The following is a 27,511-nucleotide window of genomic DNA, read 5'->3' as shown; positions in this document are numbered from 1 at the left end:
CAATAATTGTATTCCATGACAAAACTTGTGAATATTTAGAAACGCAAAAATACCAAGCACTTAACAAGATAGAGCTCACATGTCTAGAATCCAATCAAAAGTCACTAGATATTATAAAGGGACCAACAAAATACTACCCTTAATGAGAATAAAAATATATACAAACTCAAAAATGATAGACTCAGAAAATATTAAAAATTGCTATAATTATATTCCATATATTCAAAAAGGCAGAGATTAAGCCTATTATATAGAAAAATGTAAGAAATAAAACAACTAGAGATGAACAGTATCTGATATGAAAAATAAGTGCATTTTAGAATAAAAGATCAATGAACTTCATGAAGTATTTCACGCAGAAGGAAAATGACACCATATGGAAATTTAAAGCTATATCATGGAATGAAGAGCAATAGAAAAGGAAAATGTAAGGGTAATATAAAAAATTTTAAAATCTTTTTAAAGGATCATTTAGCTTCTAGCTGTGAGGTAGTAACAGGGAGTCTTATTCTTTCACCTGAAACAAAGAAAGAAAGAAACACATGGCAAAATAATGGAAAAAATGTCTTTTCAAAAGCAGTGGACATTGGGTAGTAAAGGACAGTGAACCCTCAGAAATGGGAAACAAACAGGGTGAGCTTTATGACTACTCTGGCTTACTGACTTAAGTGAGTCCCAGTCCACAGTACAGGGAGGGGAAATCCATGCAAAGCCTGGTGGACTCCCTGAGATGAGACGCAGTTATGAGTCTGAGTAGATCAAGCTGGCTACATTTGACAGGGCAGAGTATGAGAGACAAGTGAACTGCACAGAGAGAGAAGTCCTCAGATCTAGAGATGGTCTATCTTGAGTATTAAGCAGACTACTGATCACCATGGGTGTGAGTAAACACCCTCAGGCTGGGGAAAGAACCACCCACAAAGATCAGAGGGCACTCCAAGCACAAGACATGTGAGAAATTATACCAAGACACACAATAATCAAGTTGGTCAAAATCAGTGATCAACAGAGACTACTAAAATCAGCAAGAATAAAAAGACACAATAGATACAGAAGAACAGAGATAAAAATGACAGAAAATTTATTGTCCGAAATAATTCAAGTAAGAAGATAGGAAAACAACATGTTTAAAACACTAAGAGAAAACATGTTTATCTGGAATTCTACACTCAGTGAGAACACCTTTCGAAAACAAATGTAAAATACAGACTTCATCAGACACAAAAGCTGAAATTTATCACCAGATTTGCACTCCAAGAAATATTAAAGAATGTACTTCAGTCACAATGAAAATACCAGAAAAAAAATACAGGTCTACACAAAAAATTGAGGAGCACCAGAAATGGTATCTTCATGGGTAGATAGGTAAGATTTTTTCTCATTATATAATTCACTTTAAAGAAAAATTGCCTGGGCCAGGTGCAGTGGCTCAGGCCTGTAAATCCAGCACTTTGGGAGGCCAAGGTGGGTAGATCACTTAAGGTCAGGAGTTTGAGACTAGCCTGGCCAGCATGGTGAAAACCCATCTCTATTAAAAATACAAAAACTAGCTGGGGATAGTGGCAGGTGCATGTAATCCCAGCTACTTGGGAGGCTGAGGTACAAAAATCTCTTGAACCCAGGAGGTGGAGTTGTAGTGAGCAGAGATCACGCCACTGTACTCTAGCAGACTAGGTGACAAAGCAAGACTCCATCTCAAAAAAAAAAAAAAAAAAAAAAAGAAAAGAAAAATTGCTGGTTGAAATAAAGTAATATGACGTTGATGGTACATGCAACTTATATTTATAAGCAAAATAACACAAGTAGCATACAGGCTGGGAAGGGAAATATGAAAGGTTATTATAATAAATGTGAAGTGGCATAATATTGCTGTAAGAAGGTAAAAAGTTATAGTACACAGAAATCTCTGGGCCCAGATGATTTCACTAAAGAAATCTACCAAACAGTTAAGGAAAAATTAATAGCAATACTATATAATTTCTCCCAGAAAACAGAAGAGGAGAAAATACTACCCAATCTATTTTATGAAGCTAATACTGTCCTGATACCAAAACCAAAGATAGCACAAAACAAGCAAAAACTGCAGACCAAAATCTTTCGTGAACATAGACACAAACATCCTTAACAAAGTATTAGTGAATACAATTCAGCAATATATAAAAATTATACAATATAACCAAGGGAGTTTATTTCAGGAATGCAAAGCTAACGCAATATACCAAAATTGAGCACCACAGTAACAGACTGAAGAAGAAAAATCACAAATATATTAATTGTTGCAAAAAAATCATTTGACAAAATTCAACAGCCATTCATTGTAATAACTCTCAGAAAAGCAGGAACAGAGAGGGACATCATCAATTTGATAATGGACATGTATTAAAACACTACAGCTAACATATTTAATGATGTAAGACTGAATGTTTTCTCCTAAGGCTGGGAACAAGACAAGGATGTCTGCTCTCACCACTCTTGTTCAGCATAGTACTAGAAGTTCTAGCCAGTGTAATAAGCAAACAAAAGAAAATAAAAGGCATATATTTGGAAAGGAAGAAATAACACTGTTTCAGTTTGTGGATAACATAATGATCTTTGCAGACAATCCTAAAAATCTACAGAAAAACTCCTAAAATTAATAATTGACCTCTGTAAGATCAAGACCAACATATAAAAATTGTGATTCAATATGCTAGCAAAGGGCACTTGGAAACTGAAAATAGTACAAACCACTTATAATCAATCGCAAAATAAAATACAAGTATAAATCTAACAAAATAGGTACAGAACTTGTATGGAGAAAGCCTCAAAAATGCTGATAAAAGAAATCAAGTATCTAAATAAGTGGAGTAACATATCATGTTTGTGGATTAGAAGATTCAACATAGTAAGGATGCAAATTCTCCCCAAATTGATGTACAGGTTTAAAATAATTCCTATCAAAATCCCAGCAAGAATGTTTTTTTTTTTTTTGTAGATACAGACAAGGTTGTTTATGTGGAAAGGAAAGGAACAAAAACAGTCAAAAGCAATCTTGAAAAAAAAATAAACTGAGAGGACTTACTCTACCTGATTTCAAGACTTATACAGTTATAGTAATTAAGAGTATGTGATGCTGGTTGAAGGATGGATACATAAATCAATGGAACAGAAGACAGAACCCAGAAACAGATCCACAAAGGCAAGATCTAGCTGAATTTTGACAAAGGTGCAAAAATATTTCCATGGTTGATAGTTGTTTTACCAAATAGTGCTGAGACACTGTTAATCAGCATATAAAAATTAACACATTCATTTAGAAAATGTAAATTAAGCCACAATATATTACTACCATATACTTACTGAATGGATAAAGGAGTCATAATGAGTGTTGGCAAGGATCTGGAGCAATACTACTCTCATACACTGCTGCTAGAATGTAAAATGGCACAACTATTTTCTCAAATAGTTGGCTATTTCTTGGAAGGTTATAAGTATGCCTAAAATATAACCCAGCCATTCTACTCCTACTTATTTACCAAAGAAAAATAACATAGGTTGACGCAGAGACTCTTACATGAATATTCATAGCAGCTTTATTTATAACAGCCTCACACTGGAAGCAACTTATATATCTGTCAGTGGTGAATGTGTAAACAAATAGTGATACATCCACACAATGGAATATTACTGAGCAATAAAATAGATGAACTACTGATGTACACAACATGGAAAAATCTCAAGATAATTTTGTTGAATGAAAGCAGGCAGGTATTGTATGATTCTATTTATACAAATAGAGATAATGTATATTTAATAAAACTTAAACAGTTGTGAGGATCAAATAAAATTAGATTACGTATGCATGAGAACCAACTAACATATGAAAATGTTATTATTTATAGTATTTTCATTGAAGTAATACAATTTTTCAGTCATCTAACAATGTATTCCTGGAACCAGATCATGACTCTCCTTATGGTTAATCTTTATTGAGTGTTTATTATGTATTGGCTTTTGGCTATTTATTTAAATCTCAACAAAAATCCAATGGGATAAGTACTATTAGTATCATTTTACAGATGACATTGAGACCTAAAACAGAGCAGCAATTTGGGTTAACAGAAATAGAGCTCCACTGAGAATTAGGAGACCTGAATTTCTTGTCTTGACCTGCAAGCTGTGGGAAAGTCTTTAACTCCTCTATTGCTATTATTAAATACCAGTAACAACTTCTCGGCTTACTTCACAAAGCTCCTGTGATGATCAAATGAAATAATGCGAAACCGCTTTATAAACCTAGAGTATTAATGTTATTCCATGGAAAATTACATAAACACAAATATCTTTGGAAAGGTAATTTAAACAAAGTTGTAGAAAAGATAAAATAACACTATGCTAAGTCCTTTCATGTTTTTTCATTGTCCTTATTTATATTAGTTTAGAATACTTTATTTCAAAAATTTAAATGTTTAAATACTTAAAAGGTTTCCAAATATTTACAGAATTGTGTCTGAAAAATTATGCACAGATGTTTGTCTATTGTTTTTCATTAATAAGATTAGCTACTGTCTACTGTGATAAGCATTTTAATAATAAGTCAGGAAAGTGTTATTTCTTAATATTTTAATTATCATTATAATTTGGCAGTAAAAATCACTTTTCACAAAGACATTACACTTACATTAACAAATCACTCTTGATTCATTCATTTTTGTTTTTCCATTTCTCCTGGAAGCTTTGTAAGAATCCATAACTTCAATACGTCTAACTCAGTTTTGCTTAGCTCATGGTAAACATCTGGAAAACTATGAAACTTCGTGGTCACTCCTAGAGATTTTAACGTTGAGTTTGTCTCTTCTGCCCAAGAATGAAGAACTAACTCATCTGCAGTACCATGACACTGAAATAATTCAGGAAGTACACCATTACTCTTCTGAAGAGCCTAGAGAAGAAGATATAAAGACAGAAAAGTTTAAGAAATTCCATTTAAGATCATTCTTAGAAATCAGAGAGAACAGGAAAATTCCAATTTTACCAAGGCTTCAATAACTAATGGGAAAAAAAAGACAGAGGGAGTGCTGTCTGAGGTATACATTGGTGGGCCAGGCCTGGGGACTTAGCTGGTTCCTGGCATCAATTTGTAACTGTGTGTCACTTACATTTATTCTATAGAGGACGTCTTAAAAATGGCCAAAGCATTTCCTAAAGAAACTGAGTGACTTGGGAAGACAGACCTCTTCATACAATGTGGAAGGAGGGAGGAGTACGGAGCTAAGGCACAATCAAGGGGACAATTACATTTTAGTTCTCTATTCTGTATCTGCTTTATCATTTCCACTTCTGGTACTGAAGCTGTAACATTATAATTGAAGCTGCATCATATTCATAGATGAGGATATTGCTGCATAATAAGTATGTGCTATGTAATTGATTTTTGTTTTATGTTCATGATGCAATAAGCAAACCCAGCTATAACCATCATGCAGTTTTAATATGTATAAAATTTACATATATGCTCCCCCCACAACCACACACATGATTATCCTTTCCTCCTTGACATTTTGCTTAACAATATTTCTTGTACAGGGGATTTCCAAAACATTAATGATCAGCTGGAATTTAATCACTATGACTCATTTGGCCATGAATTCCAGGAATGGTCAATCCATATCAACTGTGCATCAACTGTGTGTGTGTTTTACAGCTTTATTACTGATTTTGCTTTAGTTTCAACAAGTATATATTTCATATTTTTTTCATTTTTTTTTTAAATCTGGAACTTACCTGGTAAACAGCAGATGCTTTATTCAGAAAACTAGAAAGAGCAAATACTCCTGCCACATCTTGATGATTTCTATATGCTAAATGCATTGCCATGCATCCTCCCATAGAGAATCCTCCTAAAAGCAAAAACATACTTAAAAGAAAAAGTAGAATACGTAAAATAATAATTTAGGATATGATATATAACAATTTTCCATATTTTTAAAATATCTGGAGACCTTTAAAGAGAATGCTAAAAAGAAATTTCATCTACTCTAAGTTTCACAGACAAAGGCCTGCGATACGTAAATAACCCTGTTCCCTCTATGTCACCACTGGTAAAGAGAGCTGTGCTCTACAAGGAGCTAGGATTAAACAAATATATCATGTTCACCAAGTAAAATATCTATCGTAATTCAAAATGAGTCATATTACAAGCATTACTTAAATTCTCAATATTTACTTATATTTTGTTTACACGTACAGAAACCCTCACACTGCAACACAATTAATAATTTGCACCTTTTTGTCTTACTTGCTAAGCTGTGAGCTCCATAAGGAGTTATGTATCTGGTGTCTGCTACATAATAGATGCTTAGTGAATTCTGAATTAAGAAGAATGATAAAAAAAATTTGAGGAGCTAGTTAACACATTTTTGGATTACAGTATTATTTTGGAAACTAATTTATGGTGATATAATAAAAATGAAACATGTATGCCTATATGTAGTTTTTAAAACCAAAGTTTGAAAAAAAAACAACATTAGTCAAACTGTTATTGTCTCTTTAATGTACCAATTCTATGCCAGTCACTGGATATATGCAGATTAAAATACACAGACCCTCCTGTTCAGGGGAACTTTGACAAGGAAACACATCCAACACAGAATATGGAGATAGGTGTATGAGGTGACGGCAGCAGAGAGAATGGTGATTCCAGGCCCGACGACAAGTCAGTGACTCAGTGTGACATTCCTAAGCTTGAGAGAAAGCTAAATGACATCTCATTATATTCCATGAGAAAATACAGAATGTAAATCATGTAGCCACAAACTCACAGAAATACAAAAATATACTTTGATGTAGAATTCAAATCTCCTAATTTCAAGTCTGCTGCTTTATTTCACTTAACAAAGTGTAAAGCTGAGCTCTTAAGAGACCATAAATTTGAATTTACTACAATAATCTTTCATACATGGAGGGAACTGAGGCCCAAGATTAGGTACATATTATTTTAGATATAAAACTATTAATAGCAATTTTGGAATTCGGATCTTTTGCAATAGAGTTTAATATACTTTCTACCATCCCTTGATATTTATTAAAATAGGACTACTTTATCTGGAATAGGCAGGTAATATTATTTTGGACTCAGAACACAAATACCCGAGAGAGGATTACCAGTCTGGCAAAGTTTAGATTTTTTAAAAAAGGCACACTATGTAAATAATGAATAAAAGTTATCTGTGATTTTCAACATACCAGCAAGAAATAATAAGGTCTTATCGTAGCAGTAGCCCACCATGGACAAGAGCCACCTGAAAGGCTCTTTCAAAATACCCTCAATAACTCCAGATGTAGATACATCTAATTAGAAGTTCATAAATGAGCTTGGTGGGGGAGAAAAAAGCATAAGCATCTTAACACTGTATGTAAAATCTGCAAATGTACATTAGATTCTCCAAAAGGTTAAAAGCCACTGGGCTACATTATCCATGAATTTGTGCATTAATAAATCTTTGACATGTCCCATTTAGATATGAACAGCTTACGTAAATACACAAAATTAGTATTTCTGGTAAACATTTATTGTAAGTACACAGAAAGAATTCTCAATTTTATTGTTTTTTGCCACAATTCTAGTTACAGATTTCTCTCTGCTTATGAAGTTTTCTCTTTAATAACATCATGAGGGTTGTAAAGCAAAGACATTTTGAAATAAAATTCTTATCGATTTAATTTATTGAATATAAATTATTTAGATTTTGACACCCTTAAGGGTAAGAAACAGTTTTTCTTCAATAATCATATTTTCATTGAGTGCTTATGATTAGCTGAACAAAGTGTCTCTGTGGTGCACGCATACTAATGAGTCAGTTTCAACTTTACACGTTCAGTGGTAAGTATAGTGCTTTGCACATAGCAGTAACTCAATAAAAATTTAACTGAATTTTTAGAAACCGTATGGGTTTCTAAGGAAAGTAGTAAAAAATTTACAAATATCTCTTAAGCTTATCAAAGAGACAACATTAAGGAAACTAGTTCTAGTCCTGCCTGTCATACTCCCAAGCTGAATATCTTTGTGTAAATTATTTAAAATGCTGGATTTCATTTATAGTAAAACAAGATAGATGGACTAATCTCTAGATTTTCCATCAACCTTTTAAATACAAATACTTAATCAGTTATAAAAACTAAAATTGCGAGAGCTTTTAAAATGTACAGTTACTGTAAATACAGAAATTACTTTCAGTTTAAGAATCCCTCTCTCTCAGAACACAATTCTAGCTTTCCTAAAAGTTCACAGAATAGATCTTACCAAACACTCACTTCCTTCATCTCTTCCAATTTCCCCTCTGTTCTTTACAGCCCATTTACTTACAAAGGAATTTTGGGTTGCTTAAAATCAAACACACTGTTAATAATAAAACTACATCTCTAAAGTAGGAGAGAATGTGAGAGAGGAAGAGATGGGATTTGAGCAAAGAGTGAGACACGGAGAATAAAGAAAGAGACTTACAGACCATGATGTTAGGGTGGGGGCAGTAATTACGTGTGCAACTGGGCATTTAACAGTTTCTCTGTAGCAAGGCAATAATTCTTTAACAGAAGAAATCATAACAAGTCATACTAGAAATTTTTCTTAGCATTGAATTCCTTAATGGAATTTATTAAATGGATCTTTATTAAACATAAAATTCAAAATCAGACATTCTACATACTGCCACTTCTGTTGCTGATTCTTCTCATAAAATTCTGGGACATAAAGACTTAACTTTCACTAGAATTTAAAGATGATGGGAGCTGGGATTTTTGTGTTTTATTCACCAATGTATCCCTCTATGCTTACAACAGTGCCTGGCACACAGAAAGTGCTTATACTTATTAAACAAATGAACAATGTAACTGTAACTCAGTAACAATATCTCTGCAAGGAGACAAATTTATCATCAGAAAATGTAGGTTTTTGGTGATTTAATTTGATATAAAAATAAAGCTTAAAAAAACCTACAAAATCTAGGAATGAATGATTAGTGTGCTCCAAGCCCATCATTCCTAAGCTGACCTCTTAAAGATTTTAGACCCAATCCCAGACCCACTAACAAAATCTCACTGCATATGTCTAATTTTTAAAAGCTCTTATGCCATAAATCAGATGTCTGAGAATCACAGCTGTGTGGCAAATAATTCAAAATTAAGTAAAATGGGTAAAAACAAAAAGTTAAAATATGGTCACCATTTAAAGAAAAATCCACACGCGATAGATAACAAGGCTGCAGGAGCAAATTTATTATTTTTTTCTGAGAAATTCAAGAGCCTGAATTATGTGTCTGCCAAATGTAACTAATTAATATTTGAAATATGCTAGTGTGACCAAGGAACCAATTCTATATTTTATTTAACTAAAGAGCCACATGTAGCTAGTGGCTACCATAGTTCTAGATCATCTAAGCTGTACGAATGATTGAAAAAAGCTTCAAAATTTATAAATGAAGCAAAAATAAAATTAGTATTTCATAGATAATTTTGAGGGTAAGATAAAGATCATTAAAAGATAAAATGTAAATAAAAGATTAGCAGGCAAAAACTTCCATTAAAAAGAGATTTTAAAAGCATAACTATCAAGAAAATTTTACATATGAAGTGACAAACACTTCATTTTTGTTGACCAGGGAATGTAATCACTTTATGTAGTTTCAGAGCCTTTTGATGGTAACAACTTAAAAAAAAAAGAGAGAGAAAGAAAACATTTACCCGCACATAAAATGTCATTATGAATACACATAAATGCATCCTGCAGACATTTAACTTCATGTTTAATTCTCGTAAGTTACAATGAAGAAAAATATACTCATTGAAATATTATTATTTTAAGATTTAATCGAAGTCCCTTTCCCATTTATGATTTTGTGAGGTAATCTGTAATTCCTCACTAGCCGTCTTTGACAATACAATGACCTTTAGCATAGGACACTACCGTGAAAAGGGACTTTGTGTATTTTTTCCTAACAGAAGAAAATTTAACACAAAGAACTAGTTATTCGAATTCAATTTTCCACCTAAGAGTCTAAAAAATGATATAAAATCTACTGTTCAATAAGTAAATACGAAAATAGTAAATCCATTGTAGGTAATGGTTATAACGGGTATTTACGGTTGCTGGCAAAGTATTTAAAATGTCAAGAGTTAACATTTCAACATACACTTAAGATTAACAAGCTGAATAAAACATGTTAAAAAATAATAAACCTGGCTTTATGAACTCTTTATATAAAATAAAACAGAAACAATCTATAAAAAGACTATATTAGGAACATTAAGATAATCAATCTGAAAGTAAAATCCTTAAAAAAGTCCACTTACAATTAAAGTGTGCTATCAACTGAAAAGAACTTTAAACATGCAATAAAGTCCATTACCATTCTAAATTTCAACAGCTCTTCCATTTAACTGGTATACTATTATAATTATTCTTCAGATTTGGGAATACAGAAATTATGACTATTACATTTATTTGTATATCTCCTCTCATACAAAACTTGTGGGATAAACAAAATATTTATTTTCCTCTATGGAAAACTGTTAGAACAACAGTCCAGAGCCATTAAAGTCCTACTAGTTGTTGAAGAAACATAAAATGTTTAATTAAAATACATATATGTTCAAAGAAAGTAGAAGAATGCTATCATTCTGAAGTTTTAGCTCCCAGCTGGGCTATAGAGAAAACGTGTACAAGTTCAGAAAAAGGCAGGCTGGAAATTTTGATGCTAGACTTAATCTTGGGAATTCTAACTATCCCTTCATTTATTTTTAATCTTATTGCAAAATTAATATACACCCATTGTACAAAATGTTTCTTGTACAAAAGTTTCTTGTACAAAATTTTACAATATTTTGTACTGTACAGAATTTTGACATGTTCTTTTAAATTTCATTTTTACAGTTAAACTAACTCTACATGTTCAATTTATCTTATTTTTTTCATGTAATACTAATTTGGAAGTCTTTCTACAGAATTACAAAATTTTATAAGTATTTTTAATTGAACACATACTTACTGAGTGCTTTTTATGTGTGTGTGCATGTAGTACTTAATGGTTACATAACACTCAGTTCTATTAATAGGCCATCATTCCCTTAACCATTCCTGTCATGATGGATATTTAGATCATCCACGTAAATTACTCCAGTGTAGTTCCAGAAAGACTTGATTCTCTCTGCTTCAAAATTCTGATAATATGCTTATATTATCAAAATTCTGATAAATCTATTCATATCATTTGTCAGGTTCTATATATCCTAGATCTAAGTTAAGCCTAAATTGTAACAGTATTCTCTCTTAACAACGAATTATCACCACCTAGTGGCCAATAAAGGAAGGTATTATGGGGACCCGGGTTCTAGTCCCAACTCTGTATTAGCCAGGAACACTTTGAATTTTAGTTTCTTCACCTCTGAAATGAAAATAATTATATCCTACTTTACTTTCACCTACTGCAAGGCCCAGGAGATCTAATGTATATAAAAACAACTTCAGAACTTAAAACATTACCTAAATATAAAACACTGACATGTAATGGCAATTTTAAAACTATCCAGTGCAATATAGATGCCAATTAATTTAAAGCTATCTCTACCATATGTACTTTCTAAGCACAACAGTACACAAGGGAAAAATGATATACCTTTCTCCAGTTTCCTGTCTTATACAGAAACAAACTAGAAGGAAATGAAGAGTTCAAGACAGGCTTTAATAATGATGGAGAATGTACTGACAATAAAATGCTTATATTCTGCACACTGGACACTGTTAATATGTTAATAAAGCCAGAAGAAGGCAGGACAATCTATTATTAATAATTTTCTCAGAATACAGAATTTGAATCCTGGTTCTGTCAATGACTATACTGCCAACTTTCGAAAAGTAATTTAAAAGTCACTATTCTATTGCCTGTTTTCCCTAAGTTTTATCTTAATGTCTGGTAGAATCATATGAAACATAAATATGCAAAAATAAATTTTAAAAAATCAACATTTTTCTTATATTCCTAATGTACAGAGTCAGGATCCATGAATGTCTCCAAGGAACCCCCTTTAATTGAACATCCCCTGTAATGAGCCTTTTGCTGAGTTCTCCCTATCTTAACAAAGTTTACTATTTTTTCTATTAAGAAAGCAGTGCATATCCATTGCAGAAAGCTTAGAAAACAAAAAATTTTCATAGCTAAACCCCACAGATGATTAAAATTTTAAATGCAGTTTTACTCATCCTGGTATTCCTGAAGTCTTAAAATAGTGTGTCAGTTTAGCATTTCATCATTCTACTAGATCTATTGCATTTGCTTTCTTGCTGTTTTTCTGACCTTCACACTGACTAGTGAGCCCTCCAGAGTTGTCAGCATAATCTTTCTAAAATGCCCATTTGATCACATCATTCACTCCCTGTATATAATTCAATGATACTAGGATTTGGGATGTACACCAAACTATTTCCTGGATTTAATGTGTCCCTTGCTTTCTTTCAAGAACATGTTTCTCTCCTTGTTTACCAGTCACATTCTCAATTATTCTTTAAGACTCAGTTGCCACTTCAACAAAGCAGTTCCCAACTCCCAGAAAGATTTACTTCTCTCCTTGCTGCTTACGCTATACCTTCTACATTGTTCTTCAATACTACCTGTACAGTATTAGAATACTTTACTTCCCTCTCTGCCTTACTAGACTGTAAATTTCTCAGTTTCTTTTATACTCCAGCACATAACATTTTATTGACAATTTGAAAATAAAATTTAGTGAGAAGTATCATTTTTGACCTGTCCAAGCTAGACACACTACCTAGAAAAGGTAGAAGATCATATACTGTAAAAAAAAAAAAAAAAAAAGTTTCTAAAACTGAGTTCAACATAACAAAGTACCACTAATCAAATAAAACCGCAAAGAATGGGCTCCTATCTACATCAAATACAGAGAGTAGTTTTGTTTTATAAAGTTACACAAACACAACTACACTCTCAGAGATTGGGTCCCATTAGGACATACTGTCTTACATTAAATCAGAAATCTGAACAGATTATTAAACAAAATAAATAAGGTTAACAACTTTTGAACCTATTACCTTCGTATTTCTTTTCCAATCTTACATTTTGCTAGTTTTTCCCATTATAATTCATTTTTAAAAGAAACCTAGCCTGGGCCAGGCATGGTGGTTCACAGGTGTAATACCAACACTCTGGGAGACTGAAGCAGAAGATCACTTGAGGTCAGGAGTTTGAGACCAGCCTGGGCAACATAGAGAGACTCCATCTCTACATAAAACAAGCAAACAAAAAAAAAACAGCCAGGCATGGTGGCAAGTGCCTATCATCCTAACAATTCAAGAGGCTGATGCAGGAGGATCACTGAGTCCAGGAGTTTAGGTTGCAGTGAGCTATGATCACGCCACTGCACTTCAGCCTGGGCAACACAGCAAGACCCTGTTTCAAAAAAAAATTACCTAACTTCATTCCTCACTATGGGTTGTGTGTGCTTAATAAAAATTGTTTGGAATCTCAAATGCGTTTTTCTTTTATTTCCCACTGAATCCCTCCTTCATTAAAACGTTATGAATAGCACTTAAATCTGACCTAACAACTTAAATGTACCCTAATAGACACTGTACAAAAGTATAAAAGCTAGTAGAAAAATACTAAACAGTAACTCTCATTTAAATAATCTAGGAACAATGAAAAAGAAAGAGGGAAGCAGAGCTCATATACCACTGAAGAAAAAGTAAGCAGCTGGTAGGGAAGAAACAACTAAGCTACCTGTAAGTCTCCAAGCGGTACCACTGTTCCAGTGTGGCCTTTTGCTATCCAGGTGACCATAGGATGGGTGGTATGAAGTATGTAATAATGGCAAGAAAACTTTTTCAACATTATATGTCAGACACATTTGTATTTCACATGAACTGACTAGGTTCAACTACCACAACTCTAAAAGGTAGGTATTATTACTATCATCCAAGACACAGATAATAAGGAGACTGGACACCTACAAAGTGAGGAACATAGGATTAGAACTCAGCACTCTGAGTCTAGAGCCCAAGTTCTTAACTATGTTATATGATGTCAGCTTAAGGGCATTTGTAATTATGATGTTTCTAACTCAGGGAATACATACATGAGAAGTTCAGCTAGATCACTAAGGTAAACAACAAATATATACGAGAGGTTCAGCTAGATCACTAAGATAAACAACAACCACAACAAAAAACTGCAACAAAAGACTTGAATACTATTTGCTCTATGAATCAATAACTAATGTATGTGAAGAATCCAGCATATCAAAAGTGGGGTAATAGGACTAATGTTTTGTCACAGTATAAGAGGTCAGGAAACGTGTGTTTTGTGGCATGTGTATAATTCCATAAAACTTAGTGAAGATTTATTTTCACTGGCTGGTTAAAGAACTATACAGTTAACAAAAACAAACATGTCTGCATTTGCACTTTTGTGGTCTCTTTCTGTATCTCAATGTAGAAAAAAGAGGCTTTATAGAAATTAATTAGCTCATCTCACAAAAAATGTTTTTACCCCCACTTTAATTTGGTATATTATATATTATAATATGAAATTAATAAATCTTAGATTTTATAATTTCATAATAGTCAACATATCTTCCAAAAAGAAATTTTATTCTCATAAACCCAAAAGAGGCTTAACAAAATACTGACCATATAACTGTTGCTTTAGAATTATAAATAAGACTGTCTTTTAACAAGGTTCTCTTGGTACTTCAGAAAATAGTCTTCCATTATATGGTAGAAAGAAACAAAAATAAACTCCAGATGAGTCAAATAATTCAGCGTAAAAAAAAAAAAAGCAACACTAGAAAAACCAGTAGAAAATTTATTTTATATTCACCCACGTTCTAATGAGAAAACTTAAAATTCAGAAATTATTTCAAAAAAATTATAAAAGATTTTTAAAGTTTTTTTATGTCAAACTATAATGGAATTGAAAATAACAAATTAAGCACAAATTAAAATTAGTTACCACTTCCTGTGTACTTATTTTGAGAAAAATTTTTTCAAGACCATATTAATCAATGTAATAAGGTTCTAATTCTTCTAAAGATGGTTGGAAGTATCAACTGGTACACTTTTTTTGTGACAGGAATTTGATAATACGTATTAAGAATCTTAAAAAAGTTCAGCTAAATGTAAGAATCTTTGGCTTTAAAATGAAATGAAGTTAGATTCAAAATTCATATTGGCTCTCAGACCTTAAGAAAATCCAGAGATTCCAGGTTAGTGGACTGCTTCCTTGTACCAGGAGGCAACTCCGGGGAGACAGAAGCTCCTGTCCTCAGGACCCTTCCAGACCTTGCCATATATATCTTTTCACCTGGCTGTTCCTCTCTTCTTTATAATATCTTCTATAATCAAGTGATAAACTTTATACTGAAGAGGAAATAATCCAAGCAAGGAAGAGCAAGCAGATCAAGATGTGTAGCTCTTTTGGCTGCCGAGTTGTGGTTTTTGACAGATCATGGCATCAGGAACACTACCCCCAAAAGAGATCTTGTGAGCACGGAAGGCCGAATGCTGTGAAGGCCAAGGGTTGTGGTGATGGATGAGGTGGTATCAACAATCCAACAAGGAAAGCAAGTCTACGGATCAACTGCTTATCCCACGTGGTGGCAGTGACAGTCCAACCCTTGGGTGATATCAATGTTTTGCACCATCTAGAGAAGATGGAACGCCAGTTGATGAACTGACCTCAAACCATCCTGAAATGTGCTAATAAGTGGTGGGCATTTCAAGAGTTGGTTGGCCATGGTGTTCCTCTGTCAGATACTTTTTCTTATGATGGCTATAAAAATTTTGCTAAAATGATTGATGAAACAGAAGTACTGGAGCTACAAATGGTAGTGAAGAATACATGGGGTCACAGACGTAAAGCTGTTTTCTTGGCTCGAGATAAGCACCATTTATTTGGCTGATCTAAGCCATCTTATTCATCATGAAGCTCTATACCAATTCCAGAAGCATGTAGAAGAGATTCAGGGACAGGATATATGTTCCATTGTCATGGGAGGCTGTATGGTTGGCACCATGTTATGTTGTTTAATAGATGGAAGGATGCAAAGCAACTGCTCACTAGGTGGTGTGGGGATAATGGGCTCACTGAGTGAACAAAGGAAGCAGCTAGCTGTCCAGGTGTCTAATATCCTGGGGATGGATGTGTGTGGCACTCATCTCTTGATGAAAGATGATGGCTCCTTCTCTGTGAGGCCAGTGAAATTTGCTATTTTCCTTCAGATGGACCTTAAATTTAATTTCTTGGACACTTGAAGGCAATAATATTCGAGACCAGCCTGGGCAACACAGTGAAACCCCGTCTCCACAAAAATACAAAAAATTAGCCGGGCGTGGTGGCGGGCGCCTGTAGTCCCAGCTACTCGGGAGGCTGAGGCAGGAGAATGGTGTGAACCCAGGAGGCGGAGCTTGCAGTGAGCCGAGATCACACCACTGCACTCTAGCCTGGGCGACAGAGTGAGACTCCATCTCAAAAAAAAAAGAAAAAAAAAAATTAGCCGGGCGTGGTGGCGTGTGCCTGTAGTCCCAGCTACTTGGGAGGCTGAGACAGAAGAATTGCTTGAACCCAGGAGGCGGAGGTTGCAGTGAGCCGAGATCTTGCCACTGCACTCCAGCTTGGGTGGGCCATAGAGCGAGACTCTGTCTCCAAAAAAAAAAAAAAAATCAGTATTAACCAGCTTTAAGAGAGGTTTGATCATGCTTACTTGTACAATTCTTCCCCATTTTAAAAAGAAGTGTTATAAAATTTTTTTCCATACACTTAAATAATATTAAAATTGAGTGAAAGGTTGATTATTCATGAACAGAATAATACTTCTTGTCTATACAGGATCTCATTTCACCTCATAAAAAAGATACAAAAGAGGAGTTTCTAACTTATCTTCGGATATTCTAATCATACCTAAAAGAATTTGTCTTGCACAGGGTAACTGAGGGACTCACATACATATATTAGTACCTCCAACTCATTAACAGAAATACTAAATGCTTTTTTTCACTGAATGACCATACTTTGGAGTACACATACTACTTGGTATTGAGAAATAAATGGGGAAGAGAACTGCTTAATTAAATCATCATTCTTATGTTCACATATAGACCTTCTGGTTGCCACATATATTATGATATATATACTTTGAATAGTTATATGTCATGTGTAAGTAGACAAATGCATTTAAAAACACAAACAGAACCACCTCTGTATTTGATGAAAAGCTCAAGTTTGTGTTGGTGGGGTATGGGAACCACGAAAAATGTACATAGCTTTTTTTCAACTTAACCAACTATATCATAGGAAATGTCTGAAATTAGTTCACTTCTAATTTTACTTACCATCTTTTGTGCATTCACGTAATATTAAAACATAGCTTTAGCAACCTATTTCTGGGCTGTAAACTTATACATTAGAATGAAAAGAGGAGAAATGGTCAACTTAGATTTTATAAACATGGAGATCTTCTTGAATACCCTTAAAAATTAAGGTAAAGAATAAGAAAAAATTATTCTGGAAGAACCCAAAAGAAACAGCAATAGATATTTAAGTGAATGTTAAATTTATTTTCATAAATGTTTAATAACTTATGTAATTTCATTTCCATTATGAGAAAAAAATATATCAAATGTGTAATCATGACAAAATCTTAATTACTGTAAATTTTTTATGTCAAAATTGTAATTCTAAACTATACTTTAAAAACATTTCTGATATTGTTTTTATATCACCCATGAAAACTGGATTATATATAGCATATATAATATGTACATATATGCATATATTATAAGTATAAGCTATTCTACTTAAAATTTTTAATAATAGTTTTTTTTCTTTTTTGGTGCCTATAATTGACTGGTCATTTCTGCTAGCTTTTCTACAATGAACGCTGAAATACTTCTGTATATGCTGTCAATCAGAAAACTACCCTGGAGCATTAGAAAAATTCAACAAGAGACTTGATTTAATCAATCACAATGTCGGACTTTGAAAAGATACCAAAGGCACTGATTTTTAAAAATCATCTTTTTCTCAAGAAGAAAATGGAAAAACAAATTATCTTCATTCAGTGAGCCCCAAGTTTGGGGTCTGAGCGGGCTTACAGACATTGCAAAATCAAGTCTTGTGTTATATTTTTCTCCCAGGTGACTTTTTTTGAGGTTTATGGGCAATCTGGCTGGTAAGACATGATTCCCTCTAAGAAAATATAGGTGCTCAAACAGGTAACCTCTCCTGCTACTGTTTTTATATGTGTGTTTAACTTCATTTAAGATTTGTTTCTGCTTTGAGAAGCATCTGTTCATGTACTTTGCCCACCTTTTAATGGGGTTTTCTTTTTCTTGTAAATTTGTTTAAGTTCCTTGTAGATTCTGGATATTAGACCTTGGTCAGATGGATAGATCGCAAAAATTTTCTCCCATTCTGTAGGTTGTCTGTTCACTCTGATGACAGCTTCTTTTGCTGTGCAGAAGTGCTTTAGTTTAATTAGATACCATCTGTCAACTTCTGCTTTTGTTGCTATTGCTTTTGAAATTTTCATCATAAAATCTTTGCCCGTGTCTATGTTGTGAATGGTATTGCCTAGATTTACTTCTAGGGTTTTTATAATTTTTGGTTTTACATTTCAGTCTTTAATCCATCTTGAGTTAGTTTTTGTATAAGGTGTAAGTAAGGGGTCCAGTTTCAATTTTCTGCATATGGCTAGCCAGTTTACTCAGCATCATTTATTAAATAGGGAATCCTTTCCCCACTGTTTGTTTTTGTCAGATTTGTTGAAAATCAGATGGTTGTAGATGTGAGGTCTTATTTCTGAGATCTCCATTCTGTTCCATTGGTCTATGTGTCTGTTTTTGTACCAGTACCACGCTGTTTTGGTTACTGTAGCCTTGTAGTATAGTTTGAAGTTGGGTAGCATGATGCCTCCACCTTTGTCCTTTTTGCTTAGGACTATCTTGGCTATATGGGCTCTTTTTTGGTTCCAATTTTAAAGTAGTTTTTTCTAATTCTGTGAAGAATGTCAATGGTAGTTTAATGGGCATAGCATTGAATCTATAAATTACTTCGGGTAGTATGGCCATTTTCATGATATTGATTCTTCCTATCCATGAGCATAGAATGTTTCTCCATTTGTTTATGTCCTCTCTTATTCCCTTGAGCAGTGTTTTGTAGTTCTCCTTGAGGAGGTCCTTTGTATTCCTAAGTATTTTATTCTCTTTGTAGCAATTGTGCATGGGAGTTCATTCATGATTTAGCTCTCTGCTTGCCTATTGTTGGTGTATAGGAATGCTTGTGATTTCTGCATATTGATTTTGTATCCTGAGACTTTGCTTAAGTTGCTTATCCACTTAAGAAGCTTTGGGGCTGAAACGATAGAGTTTTCTAGATATTGGATCATGTCATTTGCAAATAGACACAGTTTGACTTCTTCTCTTCCTATTTGAATACACTTTTTATTTCTTTTTCTTGCCTGATTGCCCCAGCCAGAACTCCCAATACTATGTTGAATAGAAGTGGTGAGAGAGAGCATCTTTGTCTTGAGCTGGATTTCAAGGGGAATGGTTACAGCTTTTGTCCATTCAGTATGATACTGGCTGTGGGTTTGTCATAAATGACTCTTCAGACATTTCTCAAAAGAATACACTTATGCAGCCAAAAAACATATGAAAAAAAGCTCAACATCACTTATCATTAGAGAGCTGCAAATCAAAATCACAATGAGATGCCACCTCATACCAGTCTGAGTGGCAATTATTAAAAATTCAAGAATTTTTGAATTTTGAATTTTTAATATGCTGGCGAGGTTGTGGAGAAACAGGAACACTTTTACACTGTTGGTGAAAATGTTAATTAGTTCAAGGATTGTGGAAGACAGTGTGGCAATTCCTCAAAGACCTAGAACCGGAAATACCATCTGATCCAGCAATTTCATTACTGGGTATATACACAAAGGAATATAAATCATTCTATTATAAAGATACATGCACACATATGTCCACTGCAGCAGTATTCACAATAGCAGACATGGAATCAATCCAAATGCCCATCAATGACAGACTGGGTAAAGAAAATGTGGTACATGTACACCACAGAATACTATGCAGCCATAAAAAGGAACAAGATCATGTCTTTTGCAGGGACAAGGATGGAGCTGGAAGCCATTATCCTCAGCAAACTAACACAGGAACAGAAAACCAAACACTGCATGTTGGAAGCTGAACAATGAGAACACATGGACACAGAGAGGCAAACAACACACACTGGGGCCTGTCAGGGAAGCGGTGAGAGGGAGAGAATCAGGATAAACAGCTAATGAATACAGGTCTTAATACCTAGGTGATGGGTTAATAGGTATAGCAAAACACCATGACACGTTTACCTATGTAACAAACCTGCATGTCCTGCACATGTATCCTGGAACTTAAAATTAAATTAAAATTTTTAAAAGATTTGATTTTGTTGTACTAGGATTTTTAAAAATGTAATATACTGCAGAAAATCCATAATATCTCTAGTACTCAAAGATGAACTAGATAAAGTAATGGATCTGGGAAAGGAAGAGAGAGGATGGGGCAAGAGACAAATGGACAGCAGTTACCATTCAGTGTGATAAACTCTTCAATACATACTCATTAAGAGTACTACTCAGAGTATTTTCTCCTTTTATCTATTTTTTTGCTTATGAAGAATGTACTTTCATTTTTTAAAGCAATTTCTCATCCTGATCTTTTCTTTTCCTATTGCCACCACACCACTTCAGACTTTCATTATATTATACTGGTTTCTCCATGTCAGACTTCTCATCCTTTTACTTACCCCTTCTGCCAAATTAGTTTTTCAAAGTACAATTCTTATGACTTGAAGACATTATTTAATGATCCTTTACCAATTATTACATGTTATTATACCTACAAAATAAAGGATTAAAAACTGAACAGAGTATTTACTGAGAGTCTGGAAGAAACCAAATAGTTTGTTCATCTCTCAGTAAACAGATATTATATTATTATTTCCACTTTACAGATTAGGTAGCAAAAATTAAGTGTAGGTAATAAGTGGTGAGCCAACTAGGAAGTGGTGGACTGTAGATTTGAACTCATTTTTGTCACCATTATGCCATCATGTTCTAGTCTCTTACTGTGGCTATCTGAGTCAACAGGTACTTTCTAGTTAGACACAAACTTTGTTACAGCCAACTACTGTCCAGACAGACAAAAACAAAAAGCATTACTCTGTCCACTTCTACTTTACTGTACAAATCATTCCCTCTACCTAGACTTCTACACTGTAATAGTTAAAATTTTAATAATTTGTGCATCTTAAATGCCACTGCCATCTTTCTATTAAATCTTTCTCTTACAGCCCCAAATGCATGTGACTACTTCTTCCTCTCAATTCCTATAGTACTAACTGACAATTTACTGATTGGGTAATGTTATTCGTTATAGATTTCCTGAGTATTTGCTCTGTGCCAGGCATCGTGATAGGTTCTGGGAAATAAAAAGAAATATACACTATCATTGGCTTTAAAAAGCTATTAGTTATACCACATTAGAGCACTCATCACAGCTTGGCTGGCATTACAGTTACCACTTTAAGAATCTCATTGGCCCTTTCAGGTTGTAAGAAATATGTAAGGCAGATAGATCTTGTTTTACTTATCTGCATGTCCCCGTGAACATCTATAATACTGCGTGGCACATAGTGGGGACTTAAAAAATACTTGCTAAAGATTGAATGATGACTGAATGATACATGATTCACATGTTTGGAATTCTATCTTCTAACTACTTCATAATCCCCTAGACTAAGTTGGGAATCCCTTCCCTACACTCTTCCTAGTCCTCCCATAATGCTCCATGTTTATCTCTATTAAAGTTAAACATCAACGTTAAACATGGAAACACAGAAATATAGAGTTAAACATAATGAGGAAACTAAGGACCAGAAAGGTGATGTTATTATGCTAGAGGCCACGCTGCTTTCAACAAAGTGGAAACTAACGCCAAGACAGAATAGAATGGATTTTATCCATTATATCATGTTGTCTCTCGTGACTCAACAGACAGTTCAGCACTTCAATAAACACAAAGGAAGTTTATTAGTTTACCCAAATCCCATCCATAAAGAATTTCAACGTGCATTTTAATGTTATTTAGAACATAATGGGGATACTTAATTTGCTTTTTAATTTCATCATTAAATACAACTCATTGTAAGTTAAATAGTTACATTTGGAAATAAAACCCTTTCACCAAAATATGTCGTGTACCATTCATATTCTACATGCCCCATCTCACTTTTGCATGTATTAGAAAAAGATTTTAATAATTTATGTATATGCTAAGTACAGAAACAGAAAAAGGTATTAAGCAGAATAAAGAGCTTATATAAAGCTACTTATATTCCCTTAGGAACAGGGCTTGCTAAAGACAGTCTAACGAAAATTTATAAATATTCTTGTGAGATTAACTCTGAAGATTATAATTTTCATAAATGTAGTGGTATATTTTGACTGTATATCTTAATAATGGCAATAGATGTTTAAACTTATATTCATAAGACTTAAGGTAACTGAAGTAAAATGTTTTAAAAATTGAAATGAATAATCTCTTAACTGAAAATTAAACTAGAAGAAAAATTTTAACTGCCACAAGATTCTCAAAATCCGTTATTATTCAAAAAGAAAATCAATTAAAGTTTCATGCGCTGCTGTTTATAATTCTAATATCTTTGAAATCCTCAATATGTAAAGTTTATCTGAAACTATGAATGCATCGAATGATATACAAATGCTTCTAAATAATGTTCCAAGTAAGATTTGATGTACAGAATTAGACAAAAATGAACAGCTATAAATTACCAACATTTAAAGGTCTTACCTATTAATATCCTGTTCTTCTTGATGCCACTTTTTACTTCTTCATCAATCAAATCAGTAAGCATCTGACACATGACATCAATTGATTCAAGGTGTTCTGGGCAGTCATTGGTTATTTTAAATCTGTCAAACCATACATTGGAGATTCCTCCTTTCATAGGAGTATATGATCTGTTTAACAACCGCCCCCCCCCAAAAAAAAAGAAAGGAAAAGGGAATATGAAAATGGATGCTTTAATTACCAAAATAATAGTGTTTTGAATAAATGATTTCAATTTCTTCTAAGTTTTGTAAGTTAAATGCATATTAAAACTACTCTCATGTATATTGTATTAACTATCCCATACTTATATTTAATCCATTAAAATTTACTAATGCCAGTTCATATCCTCTTTACCTACTCCCTCCATCTTTTAAGAGGTAGAACAGTTACAGTACCAGTGAATCTTAATCCATTCATTGTATATTCATGCTCTGGGATACTATGTTGGTTAAAAAAAATACACACACATACGTGCACAGGCACACACACCATCAAGATATTCCAAACTGTAATGGAGTAAAGGGGGTCCTGTATTCAAGTATTATGTTGGTAGATGTAAATGAAAGGGGAACAAAAAAAAAAACCTTAGAGATTTCTGTGGGCAAACACAGAGAGGGATGGGGGCTATATTAGATAAACACAGAGAACAAATGTTTTCCAAATATGAAAAACGGAAGAGTTGCACAGAAGATAATGCTTATCCCTTGGCATGCCCTGCTTTCTCCTCACGTAATGAGAAACAGAGTGCCAAAGAAAACATAGCCAGTGACAAAAGTGCCTATAGTAATTTGAAAGAACTCTAAACCAATGACAAGTAATATTTCCCTTTGATGAACCCAGACACAGGATTCTTTCCACACCAATACCTCCTCTACTTTGCCATCTCAAATTTAGCTGTATACTGTCACCCACCAAAGTTAGTAAAGTAAAAGCATGAAATGTGCAGCTAAATTGAAAAACAAAAATAGACGGCTAAAAGACAACAGGTGAGACCTGAACATGCTTTTGTACTTCTTCTCTAGTGAAAAACCCAAGTAGAACCTCAGCATATTCAAGGAGCTAGAAATATTCAATTGTCATTGGCCTTGGGATGCATACAATCTTTAGGACCAGTGGGTGGTGCTGGAAGGGAACAAAATTACACCATTTTTCAATATTGATCATACCATCCCAAAATAAATGGACATCCACTTAAGGAGCTTGAACATCAAGGTTATATTTGGAAAGTTTCTCAGAGAAACTAAAAAAAAACCTGGAAACAAGAAAGTTGAACTGACTAAAATTTAACAAAAATTCATATACGGGGATCTTTTATTTACTCAAATAGAATCATATAAACATTACTTTGTAACACGTTTTCTAAAATTTAAATGGATACGATGAATACCTCTGAAAGTCAGTACATAAAAACTTAAATGTTTTTCCTAAGTTTATGCAGATACATAAAATTTTTAAAATATGAGATTATATATATATACATTGTTAAGATGTTTTTCATGTAAATCTTATTCATTTTTTACCCATCCCTACATTCCTCCTCTTCTCTCCAACTCCCTCACACATCTTGTTCTTTACATTTGGTAAACTGTGTAAATGATCTGAAATATATCCTTCAATGTTATTCTTATACATTAAAATATGCATATTTACTGGCTATTTCTTGGCACACTATTTCTTTTCAAAAATAAAGTAGTCTAACTGATTCTATTATGTGCATCATGCTTTTTTCCTTCAACAATATCTCATGGAAATCCTTTCATCAGTTACAGTTCTAACTTACCCTTTTAATGGCTATATTATATCCTACGATAAGCATATTCTGCAATTTAACCAGCCATTCCCCTAATAATGGGAATTAATTTGGTACCCAGCTTTTAGCCACTAAGAACTATGCTTCATTAAACATATGTATACATGTTTTTATCTACTGGAACTTTTATTCCTACGGAAAAGAGTCAAGAAACAGGTTGGATTAAAAGGTACAATTTTTGTCTTAATAGATGTCTCAAAGTCGCTTCCATAAAAGTTGTAAAAATTTACCTTTCTACAGGAAAGGTAGGAAAATATCCTTTTGCCCACAGCAGTAATAGCAGTATGTGCTGACATACATTAAAATGTTACCATTTAAGAGTATCAATTGAAGTTTTAAAACCAACTTTATTGAGGTATAATTTACATATATAAACTATATTGAACTACACACATTTTAGGTGTATAGTTCAATTAATTTTTTACAATGCAACCACCATCTCCACAATGATACAGAACATTCCTTTTCCTTGGAAAATTCCATCATGCCCCTTCACAAGCAACTCCCGTAACCTTCCCAAGCAACTACTGAGTGAGTCTATCAATATTGATTTCTTTTGCTTGTTCTAAAACTCCACATAAGTGGAATTGCTGACTGATGTCATTTGCTATTATTTTTTCCTATTGTCATTTCAATTTTTTTTCTTGTTTAAAAGAGTACTTTGTCTATTATTGACAAATATTTGTTGCATTTATTTCAGGTATTTTCTTCCAAGACTATTTTGAATATTGATATTACGTTATTATGTACTTAAGGGTTTTTTTTTTTTACTGGATAAAAGACTCTACATTTGATATAATGTCTTTTTTAAAAAAATTTAAATTTCTGGGTCTCTAGATTTGCTTAAGAAGCTCCTGCCAATCCATACATTTTTTATATATAGTAGCCCAGATTTTCTTTCAAGACTTTTGTTTTCATTTTTACACCTAAGCCTTGAATTTTGGGGGAATTTCATACATGGAGTAACCTAAGGATTCAAATTCATTTTATCCCACAGGATAGTCAATTGTGCTTGTGCTATTAAAAAAAGGAGAGAGAAAGGGAGGGAAGGAGGAAGACACCCTTCTCAGCAAACAGTTAAATTTTATCTTTGCCACATATTTTATAGTTCTGCATTATCTAGTCTCTCTAACCCTGATTTCTGTAAGACATATGCTATATATAATGAACTGACTTCCCTCTAATACATCTAGAATGGTGCTAGTTCTATATCATACATGCAGTGGGCGGGGGAACAGTCACTCAAATAATTTTCTATGTCTTGTGATTCAGCTGAAGAGCTTTAGTTGAGAAAGGCTCTATTTTGTTCCACTAATCTATTTATCTATTAAGTTAGTTTCTATTTAGTATCTATTAAGTTAGTTATTAAGTTAGTATATAACGTTAATCATATTATAGTGGTTTTAGAGCATATTTTGAAGTTGTGTAAGGTAAGTTCCCCTCTCCTTACTATCATTACTCTAGTCTGTGTTTTCATACTTGTCCTAGCTATTCTCAGGCATCTATTGTTCTTGATTATCCAATAAATTTATCAAAAAATTTAGTAAACTTTAAACTATTTTCAAATAATTATCCTTAAAAAATCCTTTTGGAATTCTAATTAATATTGCATTATTGTCTGAGAATTACATTTTATGACATAAACCTATGAGGAGGGCAGATTTTTGCAGACTGAGCTTTTCCTTCATTGCTCTTTATCCAGGCTCTCAACTGGTGCAGAAAAGATAAAATCTTGCACCACCTCTATACTAGGACTCCAATACAGCATAAATTATCTCACAACCCCATATGCCTTCTGACCCCAGAAGCTGTGTGGCTCTAGAAAGGTAGATAAATTGGAATCAGAAGGGGAGGGAAGGCAGAAAGCATTCAAACCTTCCTCCTCCCAGAATCCCTTCTCAAAACTAGCTTCTTAACTAGTTTTGAGTTACTCATTTTCATTACTCTGAAAATGAGAGTAGGTGCTTTCCAAATAGTCATTGTCAGACAAAATGAAACCTCAAATTGTAGTCAAACTGTCACTAAAATCACAGTGAAGTTCTAAATCAAAATATCAAAAATACAACACTCACTTTAAAATTCAAATGAGCCTATTACCCTTCTGAATTGTTCTACTTCCCTTTTCATTTTACTCTGCTATTTCTGTGTTTATTTGTCTGTCTAAATACTTAAATACGGATGATATCATAGGCTAAAATGTGAATCATTCTGGGAACTCAGCCATTAATGGAAAAAAGTGGCATTCACTTAACTTTTTTCTTTGACAATGCCTTAATTAGAGATAGATGCTCAGTAGAAGTAGAATCCCAATGTAAGTATGTTACTAATGTGGTAGCTAAGAAAATTAAAATTCTGTTCAAACAGAGTAATTGAGAAAATTTAACGAGACAAAAATAATTTAGAACTTTCTTGCTAAGAAAGCATAAACAAGAATGTATAAATCTCCTAAAATGTTAGAATAACATTTAAAGAAAATATAAAAGTTTGGTTTTTAAACAGCTAAAAACTATCACATATGTTATACTCATTCACCTTCTTCCTCAAATAAATCACTTTATTAGCTGGTATAAAACTCCTCAGACATTACCACAATAAATAAATATGTTTGGCAAAGAACATCTGTGTGGTTCCTAAGTTAATCAATCAACCAACCCATTACACATTGGTAAAATATTAAGCTAGAATAAAACGTCTAAGGTTAAAAAAAAAAAAAAGTTGACATTCAGCTTGATACCAAGTTGTTTTTG

At 33.3% G+C, this 27,511-nt stretch overlaps 1 protein-coding gene and 1 pseudogene across 14 annotated transcripts in view; one reads left to right on the top strand and one right to left on the bottom strand.

The window, feature by feature from the left end:
- The window catches only part of LYPLAL1 (lysophospholipase like 1), a 152,687-nt gene that overhangs the window by 110,243 nt on the left and 14,933 nt on the right, over positions 1–27,511 (bottom strand). For 10 of the 14 annotated variants that reach the window (XR_010134456.1, XR_008677433.2, XR_008677434.2 and 7 more), the window contains exons 3-5: positions 22,913–23,082; positions 5,764–5,879; positions 4,661–4,921 (exon numbers count right to left, since the gene is read on the bottom strand). Coding sequence is in view for 4 of the 14 variants with exons in the window: in XM_004028416.5 (XP_004028465.1) it covers positions 4,685–4,921; positions 5,764–5,879; positions 22,913–23,082 (523 nt within the window). In the remaining 10 variants the exon portion in view is untranslated. Of the gene's footprint in view, positions 1–3,554; positions 4,922–5,763; positions 5,880–22,912; positions 23,083–27,511 lie in introns of those variants that run through there. The other 4 variants (XM_004028416.5, XM_019030633.3, XM_055379413.2 and 1 more) reach the window with 2 other exon arrangements.
- LOC109028271 (beta-citrylglutamate synthase B-like) lies at positions 9,737–16,297 on the top strand (annotated as a pseudogene).

The sequence above is a fragment of the Gorilla gorilla genome, chromosome 1 (assembly GCF_029281585.2).
Source record: "Gorilla gorilla gorilla isolate KB3781 chromosome 1, NHGRI_mGorGor1-v2.1_pri, whole genome shotgun sequence".
Taxonomy (NCBI): Eukaryota; Metazoa; Chordata; class Mammalia; order Primates; family Hominidae; genus Gorilla; species Gorilla gorilla.
Note: the sequence above shows the minus strand (reverse complement) of the source record. Positions and strands in the feature narration are given on the sequence as shown.